Source organism: Dromiciops gliroides, chromosome 3, assembly GCF_019393635.1.
Source record: "Dromiciops gliroides isolate mDroGli1 chromosome 3, mDroGli1.pri, whole genome shotgun sequence".
NCBI lineage: Eukaryota > Metazoa > Chordata > Mammalia > Microbiotheria > Microbiotheriidae > Dromiciops > Dromiciops gliroides.
The window spans coordinates 653948283-653974736 of record NC_057863.1 but is presented as its reverse complement, the minus strand read 5'-3'; the positions used below and the strand labels follow the sequence as shown (position 1 = coordinate 653974736).

At 42.3% G+C, this 26454-nt stretch overlaps 1 protein-coding gene across 3 annotated transcripts; it reads left to right on the top strand.

Moving 5' to 3' along the window:
* Positions 1-555: 555 nt before the first annotated feature.
* On the top strand, positions 556-21511 carry LOC122751825 (zinc finger protein 420-like). Of its 3 annotated transcripts, XM_043998989.1 has the most exons (6): positions 556-619; positions 1704-1830; positions 7496-7582; positions 11007-11133; positions 11607-11702; positions 16673-21511. In XM_043998989.1, exons 3-6 carry the CDS (start codon positions 7550-7552, stop codon positions 18997-18999), a joined length of 2583 nt encoding a protein of 860 aa, XP_043854924.1. In that variant the 5' UTR covers positions 556-619; positions 1704-1830; positions 7496-7549; the 3' UTR covers positions 19000-21511. The 3 variants fall into 3 exon arrangements, with proteins under 3 accessions (XP_043854924.1, XP_043854925.1, XP_043854926.1); XM_043998990.1 differs by lacking the exon at positions 1704-1830 and having other exon boundaries at positions 575-619; XM_043998991.1 differs by lacking the exon at positions 1704-1830 and having other exon boundaries at positions 602-656.
* The last annotated feature ends 4943 nt before the right edge of the window (positions 21512-26454 follow it).

The window sequence follows — 26454 nt, the reverse complement described above, 5'->3', positions numbered from 1 at the left end:
TTAGGATCCTCTGTTCAATTAGTGTCCCTTCCAAAGTTTCTGGACCTGAGATGTCACCCCACCCCCGCCACACTGAGGGCCAGAGCGGTTCAGTGACCTGCCCAAGGTCACATAGAGCGCCAGTCTGAGGCAGAGGCGGGGCCTCATGGCCGATCCAGGGGCTCCAGGACCCCACCCCTCACTCTTCCTTCTCACAGGGCTCCTCGCCCCCTTCCCCCAAGCCCTTAACCCCGCCCCCCGCCCCTGCCCCAAGGGCTCGGGCTCGGGGTCTGGTTCTGCCGCCGACAGACGGGCCACCTGGGTCAAGGCCCTGAGCCTCAGTTTCCCCCTCCGTAAATGGAAGGGGGTGGTCTTGAAAGTCTTCTGGGCTTGATCGATGACTTTTAAAGAATAAGGCCCGCCTCCGTCAGTCAACCGCCCGGTCCTGCCTCAAGCCCCTCTGGCCCCGCCTCTTCCCTCCTTCCACCGCGGCCTCTCTAGGCCACGCCCCTTTCCCTCCCTCGGGAGCGGAGCCCGAAGCATTCTGGTACTCGTAGTCTTGAAGTTGTTTCCGCGCAGGCGCATTCGATACCCAGGCAGGCCTTCCGGGGTTTTGTAGCTGGGCGGCTCCGAGGGGACGGTGAGTGTGACCACAGCTCCCCTCCCTAGTGAGACGTGTGAGTGTGTGTAAGGGGCGTGGGGGGAGGGGCTCTGCGGGATCTCAGATGGGGGAGGGAGCAAGGGGAGGGGCTCTGCTAGGCTAGAGGTAGAGGAAGGGAATTGGGGGAGGGGCTCTGCAGGACCCGGGCTGGGGGACAGAGTGGGGGGAGGGCCTCTGCCAGACCAGAAATGGGTGGGTGGGGGAGGGAACTGTGCAGAAGATGGAACCTGAGGATGAATCCAGGGGTCCTCTAAAAATAGCATCAGGCCTGGGTTGAGAGCAGGGACCCCGCACTCCTGACCCCTGGAGGATGGTCTTTGAACGCGGACAGAACCAAAAAACCCCGTACGTAGGGAGATGGTGAGAAAGCGGGACCCCCTCGGATCGTGCCTTCCCCTGTACCTAAGTCCATCCACCCTGTAGCTTGTGGGCAGTCCCGTGGCCGCAGTGCATAGAGCAGTGGACATGGAGAAAGGAAGACCCGAGTTCAGATCCAGCCTCAGACATTTACTAGTTGTGTGATCTTGGGCAAGGCACTAACTTCTCTTAATGCTTCTGCTTCCTAAACTAAAAAGGGGGTGATGATGCGCCTGCTTCCCAGAATTGGTGCTGGAATTAATTAAAACAAAGTTTGTAAAGTGCTTTGTAAACCTTAAAGCACAGTATAAATGCTGGCTTTTCGTACTACAGAATTTGTTCACGTCTCCCTCAATGGAACGTGAGCCGCTTGAGGGCAGGGGCCCATATTTTTAACTGTTCTTTGCATCCAGTAAGTGCTTAATAAATGCGTGTTGACTGAGACAAAGTTCAAGTCATCAGCCCTACCTAAAAGAACTGGCGAATATTGTGAAGTCACTGTCCTAAACCTTTGGCTTTTGTAAAGAATAAAGAATACCATTGGCGTTTTTAACCTAGATTTTTGCAACGCTTTTTGCAGATTTCCATGTTATTCTTGTAGAATAGATGGAGAGGTATGAGTTAAATGATTGTACAGTTGTGTCAGTTCCAAACTGGTTAAGTTTAAGTGTCTGGTCTGATTAATGGTTGAATGTCATTTGGAAAGATCTTCTAGAATACCCCAGGGATCCCTGGCATGCCTTTGACTTCGTGCTGTTTGAATGGGCTTTGTTACAAGTCCACAGTGCCATATGGTGACCAAGAAAGCCAAGGCAGTTGTGATCTACACTGAGGTAAGCCTGATGTGCAGACAGACTTAGGGAGGGGATATTCCCTCTGTGTTCCACCCTGGTATACTGTGCCCTGTCCAGACGACGTCTGATGTGTCTTCAGGAATTACAGAGTTGGAAGGGACCCCTCATGTCAACATGAACAAGAACATCTCAAAGTTGGAAGGCCTCAGAGGCCACATAGTTGAAACCTCTCCTGCTCCCCAAAGAATAAATCAACAACTCTTTAAAATATGTCCAACCAACGGCCTTTGTTTGAAGACAGTGAGTGAATGAGAGTGGGCATCTACCACCACCTGAGGCAATCCACCCCAATTTTGGATGGTTCTAATTGTTAGTTTTTCCTTACATCAAACTTCAGTCTCAATCTCTCTCTCTCTCATTCTATCCATTATTCCTGGTCTTCTTCCTGAGGCAAAGGAACAAATTTAATCCCATGTGCACATGACGACATAATATTTGATGATAACTGTTATTTACTTCCTGCATGCTTTTCTCCGCCCCCCCCTTACCTCTCTCCCCCATTTGTCATATGGCAGGAATTTAAGGCTGTTCCCTATGCTGTTTGCCTTTTTCTAGAAACTCTTCAGGTCTATCAATATTCTTTGTAAAATGTAACTGAGAAATTGATACAGCCCCAAAAAACAACAGAAAACAAAACCAAAAAAACCGCAACAAAAAACAAAACAAAAGAAATTGATACAGTGATTTGGTGTGCTCTGATCAGAGCAGAGTATAGTGAGAGTATAACTTTTTTTGTTGTTTGTTTTTGTTTTGCAGGGCAATGAGGGTTAAGTGACTTGCCCAGGGTCACACAGCTAGTAAGTGTCAAGGGTCCAGGGTCAGATTTGAACTCAGGTCCTCCTGAATCCATGTCTGGTGCTTTATCCGCTGTGCCACCTAGGTGCCCCAGAGTATAACTTTCTTAATCCTGGTCACTGGGCTTCTCCTACTGACCCCTATTTCTTATTATAAAGATTTTTAAAAAGACAGTTCAACAAAAGCTAGCCAGCCCCTTTGACCACATCTGACAGTATAAACAATGCTCCTCCCCTCCCCCCACTGAAGGAGGTATATTTTCTCAACTCTTCTCTGAGACCATGTTTGGCCATTATAGTTACATAGCATTCAGTTTTTTGGTTTTTTGGGGTTTTTGTTTTCCATCCACCCTTCCTTCCTTCTTCTACCTTTCTTCCTTCCTTCCATTCTTCCTTTCTTCTTTGAGATTCTTTTCTTTATATTGTTGTTGTCCATGGCCTATTGTTAATGAAGCCATGCTGGTTCTTTCATAGAGCCAGAAGGTCTCATCTCATCCAGTCTCCTCATTTTCCAAATAAGATAACTAAACCCCAGATAGGTTAAGGGACTTGCTCAGTGTTACAGTTATTAAATGGAAGAACAACATTTGAACTTGGGCCATTTGACTTCAAATCCAAAGCAAAGGGAGAAGTTTGGGGTCTTTAAAAGACCCCAAAGGCAATCTAGCTGATGCCCTTCTTCCCGTCCAATGTGGGGACTGTACTCACTGTCCATTTATAAAATGTGCCCAAGACACAGATAATGATTTATGTTCATTTGAATGCCTATCAAAGCCTACACAACAGGCCTTTTTCATCCTTTTGGTTTTTCCAGTGTGGAGGGTTGGGCCAAACCTTTTTGAGTGCTTGTAGATCTCATTTAGGAGACTTTAGTATTCGGGGTCTTGCTACAACTATCAATCCATCCACAAGCAGTCACTGAACACTTAGTCTGTGCCAAACACTACTCTAGGGACTAGGCATACAAAGGCAAAACTAAAATAGTCCCTGCCTTCATCCCAAACCAGGAGGAACCTGGAGGACCTCACCATCTGGGAGGAACCCCTGATAGCTTGGCCTCTGCCTTCTTCCTTGGTCTCTGAGTGTGAGCATCCCCAAGGCTCTCTCCTTGGCTGTCCTCTTGTTGTACCTCTTCCCTTGGTGGAATGCACTGCAGGCAGAGATGAGAAGCTGGTGAATGAAGGGAGGCGGGAGGGAGAGGGTCGTTGATTGGCACTGCCAGGGCATTCAGAGGTGATCCAGTTCAGCTCTCTCACTTTCTACCTTAGGAATCAGGAGCTGGGAGAGGTGGGCTTACCTGAGGTCAGACAGCTGGTAAAAGTGGTGGAGTCAGAATTTGAGCCGTTACACCACGCTGCTAAAGATTGGGTCAAAGCTAATAGCCCAGTTTGGCCAGAACAGAGAGTATTTGAAGGGGGGAAATGGTGTGAAGTAAGATTGGAAAGGTGAGGGACAGCTATGGGGTGGATCTTAATGCCTTGCTAAGGAGTTTGTACTTCAGCCTAGAGGCAGTAGGACACTCATGAAGGTTTTAGGAGCAGGGGAGTGACCCAGTCGGAGCTGTGCATTGAAAGATCATTTTGTCAGCTGTGTGAAGGTTGTACCAGAGAGGGAAGAACGCTGTTACAGTGGGCTGAGGGAGAGCTGATGAGGGACTTAATCAGTGCAGTAGACCAGATAGGACTCAGCACCTGATTGGATGTGGGAGGTAATGATGGCGCTGGTTCTGCAGGACTGGACATTTGATAAGGATGTGTTTGACCATTTGGAACTGAGCCCAAAGGGCTATAAAACTGCATACTCTTTAACCCAGCAATGCCACTACTAGGCCTATATCTCAAAGAGATAAAAGAAAAGGACCTATCTGTACAAAAATATTTATAGCATCTCTTTTTGTGGTGACAAAGAATTGGAACCTGAGGAAAAGCCTGTCATTTGGGGGGAATGGTGGAACAAAGCTGTAGTATAAGAATTGTGATGAAATGTTATTGTGCTATAAGAAATGATGAGCAGGGGGGCAGCTAGGTGGTGCAGTGGATAGAGCACTGGCCCTGGATTCAGGAGGACCTGAGTTCAAATCCGGTTTCAGACACTTGACACTTACTAGCTGTGTGACCCTGGGCAAGTCACTTAATCTTCATTGCCCTGCCAAAAAACCCAAAAAACAAACAAAAAAAGAGTATATGGGACAAGGGAAAGAGGAAGGGGCTTTGTAGAACCAGAGATGAGCAAAGGATGTGTCCCTGAAGGTGGAAGGTAGTTCTAAAGGGCATTGGGGTTGGGTTCCGGAGGGAGGAACTGCATAATTGGTCTAGTGAAAGACTGTAAGGATGTGGAAGGATGAGGGGGAGAACTCCATGGGATGAGTGTCACGTTGAGGGGAAGAGAGGGCCCTGCAAGGCCAGTGTGGGAGAAGGGGATTCCGTGGGGCCAGAAGTATGGGGAAGGGGCTCATGGTGGGGAAGGGAGAGGATGCTCTGCAGTTTTCTGGTACTGAGCCTGGCCAGAAGTAGAGAAAGGGGAGTGGAGAGGAAGGGGCCTTTGCATGGATGGGGCACTGGAAGACCTGGAGTCAGATCTGGTCTCAGACACTAGCTCTATGGGCAGATGAGCTGACCTCTCTGTGCCTCAGTTTCCCCATCTGTAAAACTAGGGATTGAATTTGACGGTTCCCAAGGCCCTTCTACTTTTAACCGATGATCGCCAAGTGGGTAGATAAGAGAAGACACAGGGTTTGCAGTCTTCCGATACCTTCCTGCGCCCCACGGTCACTGCCGTGAAGTGATGCTGCCTTCCTTGCAGTTCCTTCCTCCTCATCTCCCTCCAGGGTTCCCTGGCTTCCTTCCAATCCCAGCTAAGATGCCACCTTCTACAAGAAGCCTCCCTGAGTCTTTCTCCTGTATCAGTCTTGTTTGTTTTGTTTTGTTGTTTTTTGTTTTGTTTTTTTAGTGAGGCAATTGGGGTTAAGTGACTTGCCCAGGGTCACCAGCTAGTAAGTGTTAAGTGTCTGAGGCCGGATTTGAACTCAGGTCCTCCTGACTCCAGGGCCGGTGCTCTATCCACTGCAGTGCCACCTAGCTGCCCTTTATCAGTCTTGTTTGAACACAGTTGTTTGGAGGTCATCTCCCCTATTAGACCGGGAGCTCCTTGGGAGCAGGGACTGTATGGGGTTTGCCCTTCTTTGTATCCCCGGAGCTCAGCTCAGAGCCTGGCACAGAGTTGGGACTTAACAAATGCTTCTTGGCTTGACACGAAGGAGCAGGTGTGTGAGAGGGGCCGGAGGCCCCACAGGGCTGCTAGCGTGGGGCGGGGAGGTCAGAGATTGAGCTGGGAAAGACCTCCCCTTGTCCAGGCTCTCGTTTCCTAGAGGAAGAAGCAAGAGGCAGGGAAGTGAGGAGACGCTGCCACGCTGGGATTCCAGCCCAGCCCTTGGAGTCCAGGTCCACCCCTCATTTCATGGTGTCACAGTGGGGCTCAGGGTTTTGCATGAGTCCAGATGGGAACCAGAAGGGACTGGGAAGGGAACAAGCACTTCCAGAATGTATACTACGTGTCAGGCCCCGTGCTGCGCATTTACAGATATTATCTCGTCTGATCCTCACAGCAGCATCCTCAGAGATAGGTGCTTTATTATCCCCATTTACAGTTGAGGAAACTGAGGCAAACAGGTTAAGCAACTGGCCCAGGATCATACAACTAGTAAGTGTCTGAGGCCAGATTTGAACTCCTGTCATCCCGAACCCAGGCCCAGTGTCCCATTTACTGCACCACCTCACTGTCCAGTTTAGGTTTCATGGGAGGAAAAACTTGGTAACAATGAGAGCTGCCTTCAAGGCCCATTCCAGGTGTCACTGCCTCCCAGGAGGCCTTCTCATCCCCACCAACAAAAAATGACCTCTCTCTGGCCCTCTCCTATGCTACCTAGTCTCCTGCTTTTCTGTGTACATATCTGTTTCCCTAACAGCTTGTGAGGGAGGAACCCTGGGTGTCTTTTTACATCCTTGCATCCTTGCCCATCATGAGTGCTCATTATTACAAAATGCTTGCGGAGTAGAATATGTCCGTGCCAGTGCCCACTTGAGAGGGGTTGCAGAGAATGACATCCTGGTTCTGTGGCTGTGATGGGGACTGGGACCAGCCTGTGTGTGTCTGTAAGAAAAGAAGCCCTGGGTACATGTGTCTAAGTGTGCCCAAGAAGAACCCTGAGTATATGAGCTCCCTTTCTGGGAGCTCACACAGCATCATGTAAGGTCTGATGAATGAGATTGGGGTTAACAACCTAGTAAGAGATGAGCCTTTTTTGTAATGGTTCTAATACTGACTGAGATGTAGATAGCACTTCAAAGACTGGAAAGTGCTTCCAACACACAGCCTCATTCTCAGAAGGTAACCTTTGGGTGAATCAGATTTATATCCTCCCCACGATGGAGCATCATCGCCCCGGAGATAGCACCTCCCTGTCCAACAGCAGTCTTCGGAGAACTCAGAAATTTGATCTCATCCTGTGAGACAGGAAAGGGAATGGAAATGTTTTACATCATGAAATGAGAAGATAACTGAGGCATAGAGAGATTTAGTTTGATCGCCAAGTACGTGGGACCAAATTCAACCCGTATGTCCTGACTCTCTTCTTTGGAACCTGCTTCGAGCACAGAAGTAGAATCCAACCTTAGGTTTTCATGTCTGTAGCATTTTTTCGCTTGTCCCAGGAAAGGGTGCGGTGTTTCCAGACTCCCTTTGCCCTCTCAGTTTCTAGGGCACTACAGGGATCACACCCAGCTGGATTTGGGCGACATTAGGAGCTCTGAGGCAGCACTGATCTCTCTTATAACGGCTTTCTTTTGCTCCAGATCTCCCTTCTTAAGACTGCCCTTCCTTAAGAACGGAGCATTGAAGGGGAGGAAATGACCTCTGGTTTCCTGACAGCCACATCCCAGGTGAGTTGGTGTTTTGTCTCTTTCCTAAAAAGGAATCTCTTGGGGCAGCTAGGTGGTGAAGTGGAAAAAGCACCGGCCCTGGATTCAGGAGGACCTGAGTTCAAATCCGGCCTCAGACACTTGACACTTATTAGCTGTGTGACCATGTGGACTCATTTCTGTCCCTTGTCCTAGATATTTTCTGACCAACTAAAGCCCCTTCGCCTTATCTCTTCTCCCTTCGAAGACCTGGTAGAGCTGAAAGGGACTTTTAACAATGATCAGGTGCAGCCCTCCTCTCAGTTGACACAAGAAATCAAAAGCCAAAGCAATGAAGTGATTGACCCAGGTTGCCAACAGTAGAGCCAAGGCTCCTCACGCTTTGACTGACCTATTGCATTATACCATTATTCTTGACCCGGAGGGCTTTTCCTCTGCTTAATCCCTTCCCCCAGTGTTACCTTCCTGGCTGTTTGGCCCTGGACAAATCCATTAACCTCCTTATCCATTAGTCTCCTCATCTCTAAAATGAGGACCTTTAATGAAATCTGGTTCTGAAAGCTTGCCATAAGAGAGTTGGAGCTAATATCTCTACCCCACCAAGCAAGCCGTCCTTCAAAGATGTCTGGTTTGCTCCCCACAAAGCCTGGTTGGTATCTCCAGACCCTGCAAGGAGACTCGGACAATGAATACTTCTTAGTCACAGGGGAAGGAGGGGATTGTTGCTAGCCCATTATTACCAAATGTCCAGCAAGTCATGTTCCCATACCTCAGCTGTGGAATCAGTCATGCTGTCCTCGACTCCATGATGTCACCCACCCTGTACTGTTCTTTGTTCTATGCTTATAAAGTGAGTTGGGTCTTCAATTCTGGGTCTTTGGCATAGATCAAAGCATGCCTTTGACCCATCTTATTCTCAGGTTACCAGCTCTGATCACAAAATTTTATCTTGCTTGGAGAAATGTACCTCAGTTTACCTTTTTGTTAAACTTAACTTGCAACAGGTCCAGTTAGAAAGCTGTTGGAATAGCCTAAGTGAGAGATGAAGGCCTACTATGTACAAAAATATTTATAATTGTTCTTTTGTGGTGGCAAAGAATGGAAATGAAAGGAGTGTCCATTAATTAGGGAATGAATTAGTAAATTATGGTATATTCATATAATATCACTCTAATGTAAGAAATCATAAAAGAGATGGCTTCAGAGAAGCTGAGGAAGGCTTGGATAAATGATGCCAAGTGAAATGGGTAGAACCAGGAGGAGAACAATTTAGGCAGTAATAGCATTGTAAAGATGAAGAGTTTTGAAAGATTTAACTCTGATCAAGGTGTTGATCTACCATGATTCCCGAAGACCCACAATGACCCACTTTCTGACAGAAGATGGACTTGGATTACATCATGAGACATAGATTTTTTTTCTGGACATGGTCTGTGTGCATATGTTATAAGTTTTGTTTTTCTTTTCCCCCAATGTTGGGAGGAGGTAGGAAGAAGAGAAAGTTAATTTTTTAAAGATAAAATTTAATTTAATAAAAGAATGGAGGAGATGTGGGCATGTTTCTAGGTAGCAGGGAAAGAGCCAAGAGATAGGGGGAGGTTGAAGATTAGAGCAAAGGGAATAATCGTGGACACAATCTGTTGGAAAAGGTAGGAGGGTAGGGCATCAAGGGTGCTTAAAAAAGGGTTGGCCTGGGCAAGGAGAAGGGCCACCTCTTCATCAGAGATTGGAGTAAAAGAAGAGATAGTGGGGGACGATGACAGAAGAATCTAAAGGACTGCTCTCTGCAAATGGATTCTGTTCATTGTTGAAGTATGAGTCAAGGCCTTCAGCAGAGAAAGGGAGGGGGAGGCTTGAGAGAACAAGCACCGTGGTGAGTAGAATAGAGAATTGTTTGGGGAAGAATAGAGAGATTGCATTCCTGCGGTGTGGACCCACTTCTGTAACACAAAGCTAAGCCACCTTTACCCTACTCACCAACTGTGAGTATATCCCCAAACCTCTGCCCTGGGTTATCTTCTCTCTCTTATTTCTTAGGGAGAAGGAAGAAAACAGGCATTTATTAAGTACCTGCTAGGCACTGTGTTATGCACTTTACAAATATTATCTTATTTGATCCTTTCATCCACCTTGGGAGGTAGATGTTATAATTATCCCCATCTTACCATGTAGGAAACTGAGGCAGAGAGAAATTAAGTGACTTGCCCGGGGTCACACAGCTAGTATGTGTCTGAGGTAGGTGTTGAACTTAGATCTTCCTGACTCTGGACTGGCTCTGTATCCACCTCACTATACCATCTAGCTGCCTCCCACTGAACTTACCAATTCCAATGAGTTTATCATCTCTGTGCAAATGACTCCCATATCTACATATCCAGCCCTGAACTATCTCCTGAGCTTTAGTCCCACATTATCAGTTGCCTGTTGGACAACTTGAGCTAGATGTCCCATAGGCAACTGAATCTCACCATGTTCTAAAGAAAATTAATTTCCTTTCCCCTTAGATCCACTCCTCTTCCAAATTTGCCCATTTCTGTGGAGGGCCTGAGGTAGAGTTGTGGCTGTCTAAGTGTAGAGGAGGGGATGTATGTGAGATGTTGTAAAGGCAGAAATGCCAAGATTTGGCAGTTCACCTAGAGGACTTCTTGTAACATAGGCTTCATTAATACTGGACTGCTATGTTGGATACATTCTGCATTTTGCTTATCTGATTTCTTCCATTGTTAGCTATTTTCTACCCGGTACCAAATGATCTTACTTATTACTGCTTTATTATATCATTTATTCTTTATAATTTCCTTTTGTTCCTCCAGATGAATTTTGTCATCATTTTGTCAATAACTCTTTGTAGTCTGGTCAGCCTGGCACAAAATCAGCAAATTAGGTAGTATCATCATTTTAACTTAATTGAGCATTGATTGTTCTGAATTGAGATTTCTAAAGCTTTGGTCTGTGTCACTCCCTTACTCAAGAAGCATAAGTTTTTGTTGGTATTTAAAGTCCTGCAAAGAGGAAATATAGGGAGGAGAAACCTTTACAGTCTGTCTCCAAACTATCTTTGCAGTCTGATTTCCCACCATTTTCCCTCATGTTCTCTACAAACCAGCCAAGCTGGCCTGTTTGCTGTTCCTCTTCCAAGACACTCAATTTCCCACCTTCATGCCTTTGCACAGGCTATCTACTGTGCCCTTCCCTAGTAGGATGTAAATTCCTGGAGGGAAGGGACTGTTTCATTGTTCTTGTATGCCTCTCACATGGCCTAGCGCTTGGCCTAGAGTAGGTACTAACTAAATGATTAGGACTGATTGATTTCCCCTTTTATTTGGCTGGGAATCCTCACAACCTGAATAGGTGAGCACCAGCCATTTATATGCTCCCATCTTTACCTCTTCCTACTTTGTGTGTGAGGATGCTGTGTATAAGAGATGTGTATTTGATGTTTCAGGAGTCAGTGACCTTCAAAGATGTCTCTGTGGACTTCACCCAGGGGGAGTGGGGACAGCTGGATCTTGCCCAGAAGAACTTATACAGAGATGTAATGCTGGAGAACTACAGGAACCTGGTCTCCCTAGGTAGGAAGGCTTTCTCCAAGGATAAAGATGCTCTGGTATCTGTGCTTCCCAAAGGCTTTGGGGGCATCCGATTTGACAGGGCCTTGAAGATTCTTGATCCCTGTCTACTCCCTCTTTGCCTTGTACTTCTAGAAATCGGCAGCTCCTATTTGCAGAGCTCTGCCTTCCCCTCTCTCCTCCCTCCATGTCGTTTTCTTTACTCAGTCTTAGTTCAGATGACTGAAGATGTGAATGGTCCCCATCTTCCTTAAAAGGAAGAGAGAAGTAAATGAATTCTGTGAACCCAAATCTTCTCCATGACCCATCTAGCACGATGTCTTGGAAACTCAATACAGCCCATTCTTCAGAAATCCTGTTACTGCCCTCGGCCCTTTGGATCATCCCCTTTTCCCAGAAGAGGCAGGCTCTGTGATTGAATTATAAGATGACTTTCCATCCCTACCACTTTTTCCAATTTCTCTCTCAATGAACAGGGCTTCAAGTTTTCAAACCAGAAGTCATCTGCAGGTTGGAGCGAGGGGAAGCACCATGGATACTGGAAAGAGAAATCTCAAGAGGCCCCTGTCCAGGTGAGTGAATAAAACAAGACACAAGGAAGTCATTACAAGTAAGATCTCATTTGCTCCTTTGGGAGGAAATGCCTTTGAAGTGATTGGCATTCTTCAAAGCCCCCATGCCTGCAGAGACAGGCAAACACTTTAAACCATGAATTCTTAGATGATTCTGTCCCCAGCCCTCTTTTTTATCCCCATAAGCATGATTTTTCCTAAACCCCCAAATATTGGATGTTGGAAGGGATGTGGGAACACTGGGATACTAAATCCACTGTTGGTAGAGTTGTGAAAAGATCCAACCATTCTGGAAAGCAATTTGGAATTGTGCCCAAAGGGCTATACCCTGTGCATACCCTTTGATCCAGCAATACCACTACTAGGTTTATATCCCAAAGACATCCTCAAAAGAAGAAAAAGACCTATTTGTACAGAAATATTTCTAGCAGCTCTTTTTGTGGTGGCTAAGAATTGGCAATCAAAAGAATACCCATCCATTGGGGAATGGCTAAACAAGTTGTGGTATTTGATGGTGATGGGACACTATTGTGCTCTAAGAAATGACAAGCAGGATGATTTCAGAAAGGCCCGGAAAGACTTATATGAACTGATGTGTAGTGAAGTGAGTTGTACACAGTGTCAGCAATATTGTTTGATGAAGAACCAAGTGACTTAACTATTCTCAACAATACAATGATCTGAGACAGTCCCAAAGGACTATTGATAAACATACTATCCACCTCCAAAGAAAGAACTGATATGGATGGAACACAGACTGAAACATGCTATTTCACTTTCTTTCATTTTCTTTTATTAAATTTTTCTTGTACAAAATGACTGATATTGTAATGTTTTATATAATCGTAAATGTATAAGCCATATCTGATTGCTTACTACCTCAGGGAGGAGAGAAGGGAGAGAGGGAAGGAGAGATAAAAATTGGAACTCAAAACTATAAATAAAAACATTTATTACTTTAAACAATTTTTTAGCTAATTTCTTTTTTAAAAAATGATTTGTTACATTCATTTAAAAAAAATTGGGGTCCCAAATTTTCTTCCTCCCATATGCCCCTCCCTTCCCCATTGAAAAGGCAAGTAGTATGATACCCATTATACATGTGAAGTCATACAAAACATTTCCATGTTAGCCATGTTGCAAAAAATAATAAAAAGCAAGAAACATAAAGAAAGTGAAAAAAGTTTGCTCCAGTTTGCACACAGTTCTCTCTCTAGAGAAAGGTAGCATTTTCATTGTGAGTTCTTTGTCTTGGATCATTTTGTTTATCGGAGTAGCTAAGTTTTTCACAATTGAACATCATTATAATATTGCTTTTATTGTGCACAATGTTCTCCTGGTTCTGCTCATTTCACTTTGCATCAGCTCATATAAGTCTTTCCAGGCCTTTCTGAAATCATCCTGTTGGTCATTTCTTATAGCACAATAGTGTCCCATCACAATCATATACCACAACTTGTTCAGCCACTCACCAATTGATGGGTGATTGTTGGTATCTTGTCATTTAGTTCTGTGCAGAGTTTTAATGGCTTTTTCCAGTTTAGTTATCCTGCCTCTTTTTCTACATTTCTGCCACTTAGAAAGACTGGCCTTCTGGCTTTAGATTTTATTTACTATTTTTTTGTTTGTTTGTTTTTGGTTTTTTTGCGGGGCAATGGGGGTTAAGTGACTTGCCCAGGGTCACACAAAGTGTCTGAGGCCAGATTTGAACTCAGGTACTCCTGAATCCAGGGCCGGTGCTTTATCCACTGCGCCACCTAGCTGCCCCCTGATTTTATTTACTATTGATTCCTTTCTTTTATTCAAATTTTTGGCCATTATCAAATTGTTTTGTTCTGTTTTATTGATGAGAGATCTTTAGTTAGCCACCAGATCTTTCTTTATCGACTTCATCAGATCTTTTGTTGACACCAGATTCATTCACTTAACTGAAACTCTTCTCTCTGAGGCTACCAACAGTCTCTCTCTTTTTTTTTTTGGTGAGGCACTTGGGGCTAAGTGACTTGCCTAGGGTCACATAACTAGTAAGTGGTAAGTGTCTGAGGCTGGATTTGAACTCAGATCCTCCTGACTCCAGGGCCGCTGTTCTATCCACTGTGCCACCTAGCTGCCCCACCAACAGTCTCTTAATTCCTCAGTCAGCCTTCGTTCTTCTTTACTTCTCTGCAGCGTGACACTTGGACCACCCCTTCCTTCTCTGTGCCTTCTTCTCTCAGATTTTGTAATATTGCTCTTTCCTGGTTCTCTTCCTACCCATCTGATGACTGCCTCTCCTTCTTTCCTGGATCATCATCATATGGTGTGTGTGCCAGGTCTGTGCTAACTATATTGTCTTCTTCTTTTGTAGATGACTTCATGACCACACTACCACCACCATGTCCCCCACCCCACCTCCAGTATATCACTTCCTCTATGTAAATTGCTCCTAAATCTTTCTAGCCCTGATCTCTCCTAAACTCCACTCTTTCATCATTACTTCCCTACTAGACATCTCCACCTGAGTGTCTTGTAGGCACCTCAAGCACAGCATGTCTCCATTAAGTCCACTTCTTTTTCAGACTTTCCAGTTTTTGTAAGGGCACTACCATCCTTCTAATCAGGTTCCTAATCTGAGGGTTATCTCTTTATACTTTACTCTCACTCCCCCATAGCCAGCACATTTCCAAGTCTTTTCCATTTTGTCTCCACAATATACCTAGCACACATTCCCCTTTCCACTCACATAGACACTGCCCTAGCTCAAGCCCTTGTTAACCCTTCCTCCCCCAGATCATAGCAGTAGCTTCCTAATGGGACTTTTGGCTTCCTGTCTCTTCTGTCTTTTATATCCATACTCCTCTATAAGTTGCTATAATAATCTTAATAAAATACAGTCTTACTATGTCACTTCCCTACTCAGAAGCCTTCAGTGATATCCAGTTACCTGTAGGATAAAATACCCAGGTTACTACAGTTAATTAGTGTCTGAGGAAGAATTTAAACTTAGCATCTCCTATGCTTGGAATGCTTTGCCTCTTGGACTCCTTGGCTGCCTTCAAGATTCAGTTTAAACCTCCCTTTCCCAAACCCTCCAGTTGATAGTATATACCCTTTTAGGGTTTCCTTCCATCTGTTCTGCTTGAATCTCATATGTACCTAACTATTTATATGTTATCTTTTCCCATTAGAATGTAAGCTCCTTGAAGGCAAGGGCTATTTTTACCTTTTTATCCCCAGAGTTTAGCACAGGACTTGGCACATAGAAAACACTTTACTTATCAATTGTTTCATTGAGTCTGTGGATTTCCTATATTATTCCTCATTTTTTCACAGAGTATCCATCTCCATTCTCCTCAGGAAATGTCAAATTTGTAAGCTAGATAAGCCAGATTTAGAAGGAGAGCAGGTGCAGTAGCCCAGTCTTTGACAAACCTCCAAACACAGAATATTGGAGAAGGCACTGCATATTCAACAAGAACTGTTGGGAAAATGAATCACAGTTTGTCAGGGAGAAAAACACATTTAGACTAGCATTTCATACAATATACCACAATCAGTCCCTAGTGGACTAATGAAGCAAATATTTTAAAAATCACATCATTAAAAAGTTAAAAGTGATACAGAAGAGGGGCAGCTAGGTGGCGCAGTGGTTAGAGCACTGACCCTGGAGTCAGGAGTACTTGAGTTCAAATCCAGCCTCAGACACTTAACACTTACTAGCTGTGTGACCCTGGGCAAGTCACTTAACCCCAATTGCCTCACTAAAAAAAAAAAACCAACCAAACAAACAAAAAAAACCTAAAGTGATACAGAAGGTATCACTTCTGTAACTGTAGATAAGGGAAGAATGTGTAACCAACTCTCGATAAATGGCCATTCTACATTTGGCCATTTTGTGAGCTCTGGCCTCAGTTTACTGAAAAGAAGAGTAGAACCTTGGCTTCTCACTTGACAGCCTGGGCGACAGAGGCAGGCCATTGTCATTTGTCTCTTATTCAAAAAATAGCTCACTCTTAGTGAGGATTCATTAGGTTAAGTAAATGTTGCCATTGCCATGATACTATTACTAGCGTGATGTTTAAAATCTAATACTATCATGTGATACTATATGTGATATATATGTGATGAGAGACTCTGCCTCAGTTTCCTCATCTGTAAAATGAGGTGGAGAAGGAAATGGAAAACCATTCCAGCATTTTTGCCAAGAAAACCCCAAATGGGGCCACAAAGAGTTGGACCTTACTGAAAAATGAATGAACACAACAACAAGGAATGATAAAAGGAGACAATTACTAGAGAAGATGGGATGGGATGTGATCACTTGTACATATAAAGTGGTTTGCCTTAATAATAAGTATCATATCTTAGTGTAAGACAAGCATGAAAGAGGAGAGAGCAGTGAGAGTCACCCCTCACCCTTTTTCCTGATTTCCCTGGCTTCTTTCAAGTGCCAGCTAAAATCTCATATTCTATAACTTTCCTTATTCCTTAAATTATAGTGCCGTCCCTCTGTTGATTATCTCCATTTTATTTTGTATATAACTTATGTGTATATAATTGCTTGTATATGGTCTCCCTATTAGACTGTGAGTTCCTTGAGAGTAAGAACTGGGTTTTTTAACCTTTAATTGTATCTCCAGTGCTTAGCACAGTATCTGGCACATAGTAGTGCTTAATAAATGCTTACTGACTTAATTTACTTCTGTCTCATATAATTTCTAGCTCCTGTCAAAGATCAGCTTAAGATTACCCTTGGTTGTTAGTATCTTCCTCCCCCCCAAATTCTGTTATATTTACTTCATATATATTATGTATGTCAATACATACATGCATACATGTTGGTTTCCCCAAATAGAATATAACCACCTTAAGGGACTATTTTGTTTTTTAAAGTTGTATCCCCAATGCCTAGTGGGATTCCTAGCATATAGGAGGCACTTAGTAAATGCTTGTTCAATTAAATAGTTCATTTACATTGTGTTTTCTTTCAGGTTGGCCAGAAACCAGAGAGACAGTTCTAATGGAGAACATTTATATGGAAGACTTATCCCAGGAAAGACTCATAAGGGATGATTCTTGGGACTACAAACTTGAAGAAACCTTCAGATGTGATGTCAAGTTTAAGAAGCAGCAGGTCAACCAAGGAAGAGTGATAAAGCAAATAATCACCCACAAGAACAATTCCAATAAGATGAGAAGTCATGAATATGACAAATTTAGGAGAAATTCTAGTCACAGGTCAGTCTCTGTTATACAGTGGAGTAGTCCTACAGAAAAAATGATCCATAAATATGACACATATGGAAATAGCTTCAAACAGTATTCAGACTTAGTTAAACATAATAGAATCTCCTCAGGGAGGAAACTTTGGAAAAATAATGAATATAGTAAAACCTTCCGTTACCACTCAGACCTTATTCGCTATCACAGAGTCCCTACTGGAGAGAAATCCTATACATATACTGAATTTGGGAAAACCTTCCATCAAAAGCGACACCTTACTCAATATAAGAGAATTTCTGCTGGAGAGAAACCATATAAATGTACTGAGTGTGAAAAATCCTTCAGTAATAGCACATCCCTTATTTTGCATCAGAGAATTCATACTGGAGAGAAACCTTATGAATGTCTTGAATGTGGGAAAACTTTTAGCCGAAGTATGTACCTTACTAGACATCAGAGAATCCATACTAGGGAGAGACCCTATAAATGTAGTGAATGTGGAAAAGCCTTCAGTCAGATTATGTACCTTGCTCGGCATCAGAAAATTCATACTGGAGATAGGCCCTATCAGTGTAGTGAATGTGGAAAAGCCTTCAGCCAGATATTATACCTTACTCGACATCAGAGAACTCATACTGGAGAGAGACCCTATCAATGTAATGAATGTGGAAAAGCCTTTAGCCAGATTATGTATCTTACTCGACATCAGAGAATTCATACTGGAGAGAGACCTTATAAATGTAGTGAGTGTGGAAAAGCTTTCAGCAACAGTTCATCTCTTATTGTACATCAGAGAATCCATACTGGAGAGAGACCATATAAGTGTGATATATGTGAAAAGGCCTTTAGTCAGAGAGGACACCTTACCGAACATCAGAAAATTCATAATAGAGAAAAACCATATAAATGTAGTGAATGTGGAAAAGCCTTTAGTCAGATTATGTATTTTAATCAGCATCAGAGAATTCATACTGGAGAAAAACCATACAAATGTAATGAATGCGGAAAGGCTTTCAGCAACAGCTCAACCTTTATTGTACATCATAGAATTCATACTGGAGAAAAACCCTATGAATGTCTTGAATGTGGGAAAGCCTTCAGCAAGTGCACAGGCCTTGTACTCCATAAAAGAATTCATACTGGAGAGAAACCCTATAAATGTAATGTATGTGAGAAAACTTTCAGTCGGAGGGGCCACCTTACAGAACATCAGAAAATTCATAATGGAGAGAAACCCTATACATGTAATGAGTGTGGGAAAAGCTTTCGACAGAGAGGACACCTTACTGAACATCAGAGGACTCATACTGGGGAGAAACTCTATAAATGCAATGAATGTGGCAAAGCCTTCAGTAACAGTTCACAGCTTACTTTACATCACAGAATTCATACTGGAGAGAAGCCTTATAAATGCAGTGAATGTGGCAAAGCCTTCATTAATAGCTCATTCCTTACTCTGCATCAACGAATTCATACTGGAGAAAAACCATATAAATGTAATGAATGTGGGCAAGCCTTCCGTCATCCAGGAAACCTCACTGAACATCGGAAAATTCATACTGGGGAGAAACCCTATACGTGTAGTGAATGTGGAAAATCCTTCAGTCGTAGCATGTACCTTACTCGACATCAGAGAGTCCATACTGGAGAGAAATGCTATAAATGTAATATGTGTAATAGAGCCTTCCAAAATAGCTCTTCCCTCTCTCTCCATCAAAGAATCCATAGTGGAGATAAACCCTACAAATGTTTTGAATGTGGAAAAGCTTTTAGCCAGGGACTGTACCTTACTCGACATCAGAGAATTCATACTGGAGAAAAACCTTATAAATGTAATGAATGTGGTAAGGCCTTCAATCAGTCTGCAGGTCTTATTCAACACCAGATAGTTCATACTGTAGACAAACCCTATAAGTGTGAAGAATGTGGTAAAACCTTCAGTCGGCAAGGGAGTGTCATCCAACATCAAAGAATTCATACTGGAGAAAAACCCTATGTATGTAGTGAATGTGGAAAAGCCTTTACCCACAGCTCATCCCTTGCTGTACATCAGAGAATTCATACTGGGGACAAATCCTATGACTGTAATGAATAATTCATCACCTTTTTGTTGCTTCATTCCCCCCCCCCCCAAAAAAAACCAAACAAACTGGAAACAACTGAAATACCCAATAATTGAGTAATGACTGAATGCTGACATATCAATATAATGGAATAATGACTCACAGAATTTTAGAGTTGACAGTAGCCTCATTAGTCATCTATTTCAACAACCTAAAAAAAGTCATCTATCATTTCCTTTGAGATTTCCAAAGAGGGGAAACCCACTTACTTCCTGACATAGCTCATTCCACTATGTGATAGCTCTAGTAGTTAGGAATTTTAAAATTTTTATTAAGCCTAAATTTGCATTTTTTGCAACTTCTTTCCATTGCTCCTACTTCTACCTTCTGGGGTCAAGGAACAGAGCATATGTAATACCTCTTCCATAGTCCTATAAACACTTGAAAATGTCATACCATGTAACTCCTAAGACTACTGTACTCCAGGTTCAGGTCACCAATCGATCCTTATATGGAATGAACTTAAAGCCCTTTGACATCCCAGATGACCTCCTGCTCACCAGATTATCAGTGTCCTTCCTAAACTGTGGTACCTAGAATTGCATACAATATTCTAGATGTGGTCTAACTGTGGCAGAGCATAACAAGACTATTACCTCCTTATTCTTGAAAGCAATGCCTTTTTTATTAGCTTTTTGGCTGCTGTATCGCACTGTTGACTCATATTGAGTCAACTAAAATCCCCAGATATTTTTCAGAGAAACTGCTCTCTAAATATCCTTTCCTCATTTTGTACTTGTAAAGTCATTTTTTTTAAACCCAAGACTTGGCACTTGTCTTATAAATATCATCTTTTTAGATTTGGTCCAATATCCTAACTGGTCAAGATATTGTGGATCCTATCATCTATTGTGTTAGCTATCCTTCCTGTATTTTATCATTTGTACATTTGATAAACATGTTAGCTATGCCTTTTTATTTAGGCCATTTATAAAAATGTTAAACAGTGTAAGGCCATGCACAATACCCTGCCCCTACTGAAGACCAAGTTGCTATCAAACCACTAATGGCTCACACCCTATAGCACAGCTCTTATTTTCCAGAATCTTTCAAAGGTGATTGACAAGTGACTTAACAGGCACAAATGTCAGTTCTTCCAGTACTTGAAAATAATTTGAGCCAGTTGCCTTGAACTGATCGTGGACTGCCAGATGCTCTGATTATCTCCATTCCCTGGTTTGTCAACTCCTTAGTATACATTTTCATCATTTCCAATCTAAAGGTCATCTAATAATGAAAATGGAAGCAAAATAAGAATTGAGTGGCTTTGTTTTGTTTATCATCAGTTATCCTGACTAGCCCAGGCAGCAGTCTTATGCCTTTTTTCTTCCTCTTCTTTCCCCAAATATAGCTAAATAAAAGATATTTTGTTGCCCTTAGTTTAACTTACCAGCCTCAGCTCATTTTGAACTTTGGCTCTTCTGACACAATTCTTATGATTCTGTACCATACTCCAGACCATTACCTTCCTTTTTATCTTCTCTACATGTCTTTTAAAGATCCAAATTGTATAGTAAATTTCCTGTGCAGCCACATCAGTCTCTTCAGACAATATCCTATTTTCTTCCTGAATGGCAGTTTCTCTTTGTGTTTTCAGAATTTCATTTGTGAGTACTTCTTGCATCCGTCCTATACTGACTTCCTCTGTACACTTTTAGTTCATGGAATCCTATCCTTTGGAAACATATACTACAACAAGTTTAAAATTAATGAGAAATATTACATTAATATCCATATGTCACAAGATCTAGAAGAAACATTCCTTCCCCTCAGAATGTTGACCTCCCCTGCAGAAAGATTTCTGGAATGACATGAATAGTAGCACCAGATGAAATAGTATGAATGAGTTGCAATCTGCACCTTTGGAGGAAATATACTGTGTCCCCTCCCCCATGGAAATTTGAAAAAATATTTAAAAAATTTTTTGAAACATGAAGCAAACCAGAAACACAAAATTCATACTGATTACAACATAAAAGTAAGGTGAGGGAATATACATATAAATATATAGAGGTGATCTGGCAAATTTAATGCGGACATGGAATAACAAGGATATTTTAAATGTTGAAATTAATGTATTGAATTGTAAATACTCAGTCTTTAATTGGTTTTGTTAATGTTTAAATTTAAGCTAGTAATAAATTATTTAAAAATAAACAATGAAATAAGAGAAGGAAGAATTAAAGATTACTTGAATCTAGAAAAACACCTTCAAGGTGGAGGGAATGAGGATGGCTCTCTTGCTTTGGAGATAGAGTGAGAAGTTCTAAGAACAGAAAAGCTGACTTACAACTAAACTATGGTTGTTATTATCTCTTTTCCCCTTCCCTTTCCACCTAACAACCAATTACAGGGATGGACCCGTTAGAATTCTTAGATGCAGTGGTGGTTATTTAATTGAACTTCATTCTTAATATGTCTGGAGTCTAAGCCCAGAAATTCCATGTCCCTGAATTGTCCAAAGACCTGCAATGGAATTCTACTCTCTCCAACATTCCCTCATACTGCAAAAATACCATTCTTTCAGTGTATTGTATAGGATTCAAATCCCACCTCACATACTAGCTGTGTGACCATGAATAAGTCACTTAATTTCTTCTGTAAAATAAATATTAGACAATAATACTAAAATGAGAAAATATGTGAAGGTACCATGTAAATTCCATCTATTAGCATTATTGATCAATGTAATGAACTTGCTTTCCTTTCTGAAGGAATGATGAGCCAGCCTGTAGAGTTTATCCCCCTGACAGTCCAAATGACTCTTAATTGATAAAATTTTAGGGGAAGGGAATATGGGAGGAGAGTTCTTTCAAAGTACTATATGCATGAAAGGCGATCCATGGGAAACTGGAGCTGGGATAATTTTCATACATTTCTGGGAAATAATCACAGATTTTTAATTCCATTCAGACAACATTAATTGTGCTTAATTAAGGATGATGAGAGTTTAACATAAGATGGTCTGGGGACAGACTACTTTGTAGAGAGGCAGTATTGAATGGTGTACCATCTGGGAATGGGGGATTTTGAGTGTTCTCTCCAGCTCCATGCTCAAGTGAAGTGAGAACTTCCATTAGCACTCTACCACTTTAATCCTAAATTTCTGAATAAATCCTTAGGCCTGGGCATTCTATGTGCATGGAGCCAGAACCTGGCACTAAACACCCTAAAGTGTGAGAGGATTGGAACTTATCTGCCATCTGGGCATTCTAGAGATATGATAGATAGAGCTATTTTATAGATATGATATTGTAAGGGCCAAATTTTAATTGGGCAGCTTGCTGTAATATTGGGGTTCAGAAAATAATGAGACCTCTAAGTCCAAAGTTTCCTTCCTTCCAAACTGCCTTTTTTAGTTATTTCTCCCAGACTAATAAGAAAGGAGATTAATAGCTTCTTTTCTACAAACAAACCAGGTTTTATTAAAGGGAACAAAATTGGCAACACAGGTGAAGTTGATAAAGCCAAGGACAATGAGGAAAGGAATAGGGGAAGAGAAAAAACGAATAAGTTCCCTGGCTCTAGCAAAGACTGACTCAAACCCCAAATTTGCTGCTCAGCTAGCTCAAAGAGCTGGCCTTGCTTCCACAAACTCACCACCTGGGGTCCATAGTTTCAATGAGTGTCAGCTGTGCAGTCCCTCTCCGGTATGCTCCGAAGCTCTCTCACCCCAGAATGAATGTCTCTTCCCTTCCTAGTTCCTCTCTCCCTCCCCCAAAGGGGAGGTCCTTCAAATTTTCAAGCTGATTGGTTGAGAGTGATCTCTTGCTGACGTCAATAGTACACCAACATGTCACTCAGTGCTGGCCAGGTGTGGCCTCCATCCAATCATCCTTAAGCAGGTACTTAGTTTCTCAATATATAGAGATAGAGCTAGGGATAACCCCTGTAGGAGGCCCATCCAGTAATGTGCCCCCAGGTTTGTGAATTTTGAAATCTAGAAGTTTGAAGAGAGCCTTCATATTTCACAAACTTTTCCTTCCCCTCCCATTTCCATAAGAAATGTTATGTTCTCAGACCCAGAAGCCCCTCCACTCCTTTCCCAAAACCCAATCCATGTCTGTTCTTCTGTAGTTCAGCTGTGACTTGATGGAAGAGGTTGTAACATACAGCGAGCATCTGCTCTCCAAGGTGAGGCCCAAGTCAGAACCAGCACTTGAGAACTGGAAGAGACCTCAGCAGCCATTCAGTACAAAATCCCCACTAAAACATATCCTAAAAGTGGTCACCCAGACTCTGCTTGAAGACCTCCAAGGTAGGGGGAACACCTTTTGAGGAAGCTCTCTCCATTTATGGATAGCTCTAATTGTTAGGGATGTTTTTCCCCAGACATTAGGCCTACATTTGTCTTGCAATGTCTGTCCATTGCTCCTGGTTCTGCCCTCTGGGTCCAAATGGGACAAATTTAATGCCCTTTTCACTTGAATGTAGCAATTATGTTCTCCCTCAGACTAAATATACCCAAAGGCTTTCAACCATTCTACATATGCTATACACTGAAAGCCCTTCATCTTAGTTGCCTTATTCTGGATATTCTAGTTTATCATATCATTGGCTTCCTTATACAGTGCTGCCTAGAACCAAACACAAGATTCCAGAAGAGGTCTGAGCAGGGCAGGATTCAGAGGAACTACCAATTCCTTATACCTGTGGCCTCTCTGACTCCACTCACAGGAAGGACATGAGAGACACTTTGCAGAGTCTCAAGTATCTGAACCTGCTGACTAGGGTGACCTTGCCTGGCTTCCCAAGCCTTCCCCCTTGTCTGTGACCTCGGGGACATGAAGAAGAAATGAGAAGCTAACACACCAAGATGGGAGTATTCATGAGAAGTGGCTGTTGAATGGAATTGTCAGTCAAACCAACCTGAACAGTGCAGTGATTCTTGAACAAGAGTGATGGGACTATCAGAGCATGAACTAAGAACTGCATTGCTGTTCAAATGTGAACTGGGAATCAGGGAGTCAAATGCACTGGGAGTTATTGACTTATTTTGAACTCTTTGATTTTGTCTTTGTTCTAAATGGTCACTTTTACTTTTAAGCATTAAATGTGAATTAAAAAAAACCTTCTTGGGGCAGCTAGGTGGCGCAGTGGATAGAGCACCGGCCCTGGAGTCAGGAGTACCTGAGTTCAGGTCCGGCCTCAGACACTTAACACTTACTAGCTGTGTGACTCTGGGCAAGTCACTTAACCCCAATTGCCTCACTAAAAACAAAACAAAACAAAACAAAACAAAACAAAACAAAACAAAACAAAACAAAAAACAAAAAAAAACCTTCTTGTCAACAAAACCCCTAAACTGTTGTTTTTCACTCAATGCTCATCTATATAAATAATAGATAAGAACGTGAAGTTCTTTTCATATCTTTCTAAGATGAGATGTTTGGTTCATCTGGAGCTTGTAACCAGGGCTGAACCTAAGAGGAAAAGTAAAGTGAAAAGACTGGAAGATTCTTCACAAACCCAGCAAAAATTCCTTCTGGGGGAAGTAGGGGAAGGGAAGAGAAGCATGAGTAAAAATCTAAAAGTGGGCATGAGGGGAAATAAAAGTTGCTGCCTTAGTGAAAGTGAACAGGCACTTAATAAAAGCTTATTGGACATCTGATGAAAATTTTTCCATATTCATTACACCCAAAGTATCACAGAATTTCAGTGTTGGAAGGGACCTCAGAAGCCCAGAAAAAAGAATCCCTCCCTGGCTAACTGTAAAAATAGTTATCATACCTCTACTTGGAGATTTCCAGTGAGAGGAAACCATTACCACCAGAGGCAACTCATTCCACTTATGGTAGTTTGAATTGTGATTAAGTTTTCCCTTCTATTAAGCCTAAATTGAACTTTCTGCAACTTCTATTCATTGTTCCTGCTCTGGGGCCAGGTTTTATTAAGTGACTACACATTTATTAAGCACTACGCAAACCATAATACAAAGTCAAGACAATCCCTGCCCTCAAGTAGTTTATATTCTTTTAATGTTTTTTTCATTATGAACTTAACAAACATCAATGTTTCCATATATGAAGGGCAAAAAAAGAAGTGCATATGCAACAGGGACTAGTCAATAATAGCACAGTTCTTATAAACATATGCAATGTGCATGGCTTAAGGAAATCCTTCATATGAAATTTGGGGCATGCACAAGTATGCTACTTCCAGTTCAATAACCCCATGAACTATTGGACTTTTGACTGGCTAATGAGCTAGAACAGGGAGTGCATATAAAGCACTCCCAGGGACCAACTCTTTCCTTTTCCAGTCTCTAGGGATGAACAAAGAAGATCAGCTGGGTGAGATGGAGTTTGCTTTAAGCCACACATTGCAAATTTTCATATTGGCTGGACTCTCATTAGTCAATCTGTTACACATGTAAAACTTAATCTACTATTGAACATATCAAAATAATAATACCTCTAGTTTTTACTGTATTGATTTTATAATGTAATTGACTTTAATCATTGAGTTAGTATCTGCCTACAGCCACCTTTCTATGTCCTTGAGTTAAGCTCAGGAATTTAGCTTTCTGAGTTAGTTTAAAAGTTCTTATCTCTCATATCATTAGTCCTTGGGACATCTGCTTTGTTGTCTTTTTTTGGGGGGGTAAGGCAATTGGGGTTAAGTGACTTGCCCAAGGTCACACAGCTAGTAAGTATGTAAAGTGTCTGAGGCGAGATTTGAACTCAAGTCCTCCTGAATCCAGGGCTGATGCTCTATCCACTGCGCCACCTGGCTGCCCCGGCTTTGTGTCTTTTTTTTAAATTTACCTATTTATCTATCTATCTATTTATTTATTTTTATTTATTTATTTTGTGGGGCAATGGGGTTTAAGCGACTTGCCCAAGGTCACACAGCTAGTAAGTGTCAAGTGTCTGAGGCTGGATTGGAACTCAGGTACTCCTGAATCCAGGCCCTGTGCTTTATCCACTGCACCACCTAGCTGCCCCCTGCTTTGTGTCTTTAAGCTTGAATAAGTTAAGTTTGTGCCATCTCCCTCTAAAATATGTTTTCTGTCCTCACTTGTCCTTGTGCAAGTAGGGGAGATTTGATCTCCACTAAGGGGACATTAAGACTGGTAGTTTTGATCTCTTAGCAAAGATTACAAAAGGCAGATGAGTACCCTAAAACAATTAACAATCCTTAATTGTCAGAGAAGGGTGTGATTAGCCAGCCCACTTTTCTTAGTATAGCCAATTGTAATGTTCCACAACTACCAAGATCTCCTTCTTTTTTATGTTAATAAAGAGGTTCCTTTCTCAGTGCCTTACTGAGGTGGCCCGCTTCATTAACAGTTATACACATCACTGTTAAACTGATTTTGCTTGGAGTACATGCCTCAGTTTATCTTTATTGAATTTATTTGAGACACCATTTACAGCAATTTTGAAAATATACATTAAATTTAACATGGTAGTACTAACATTATC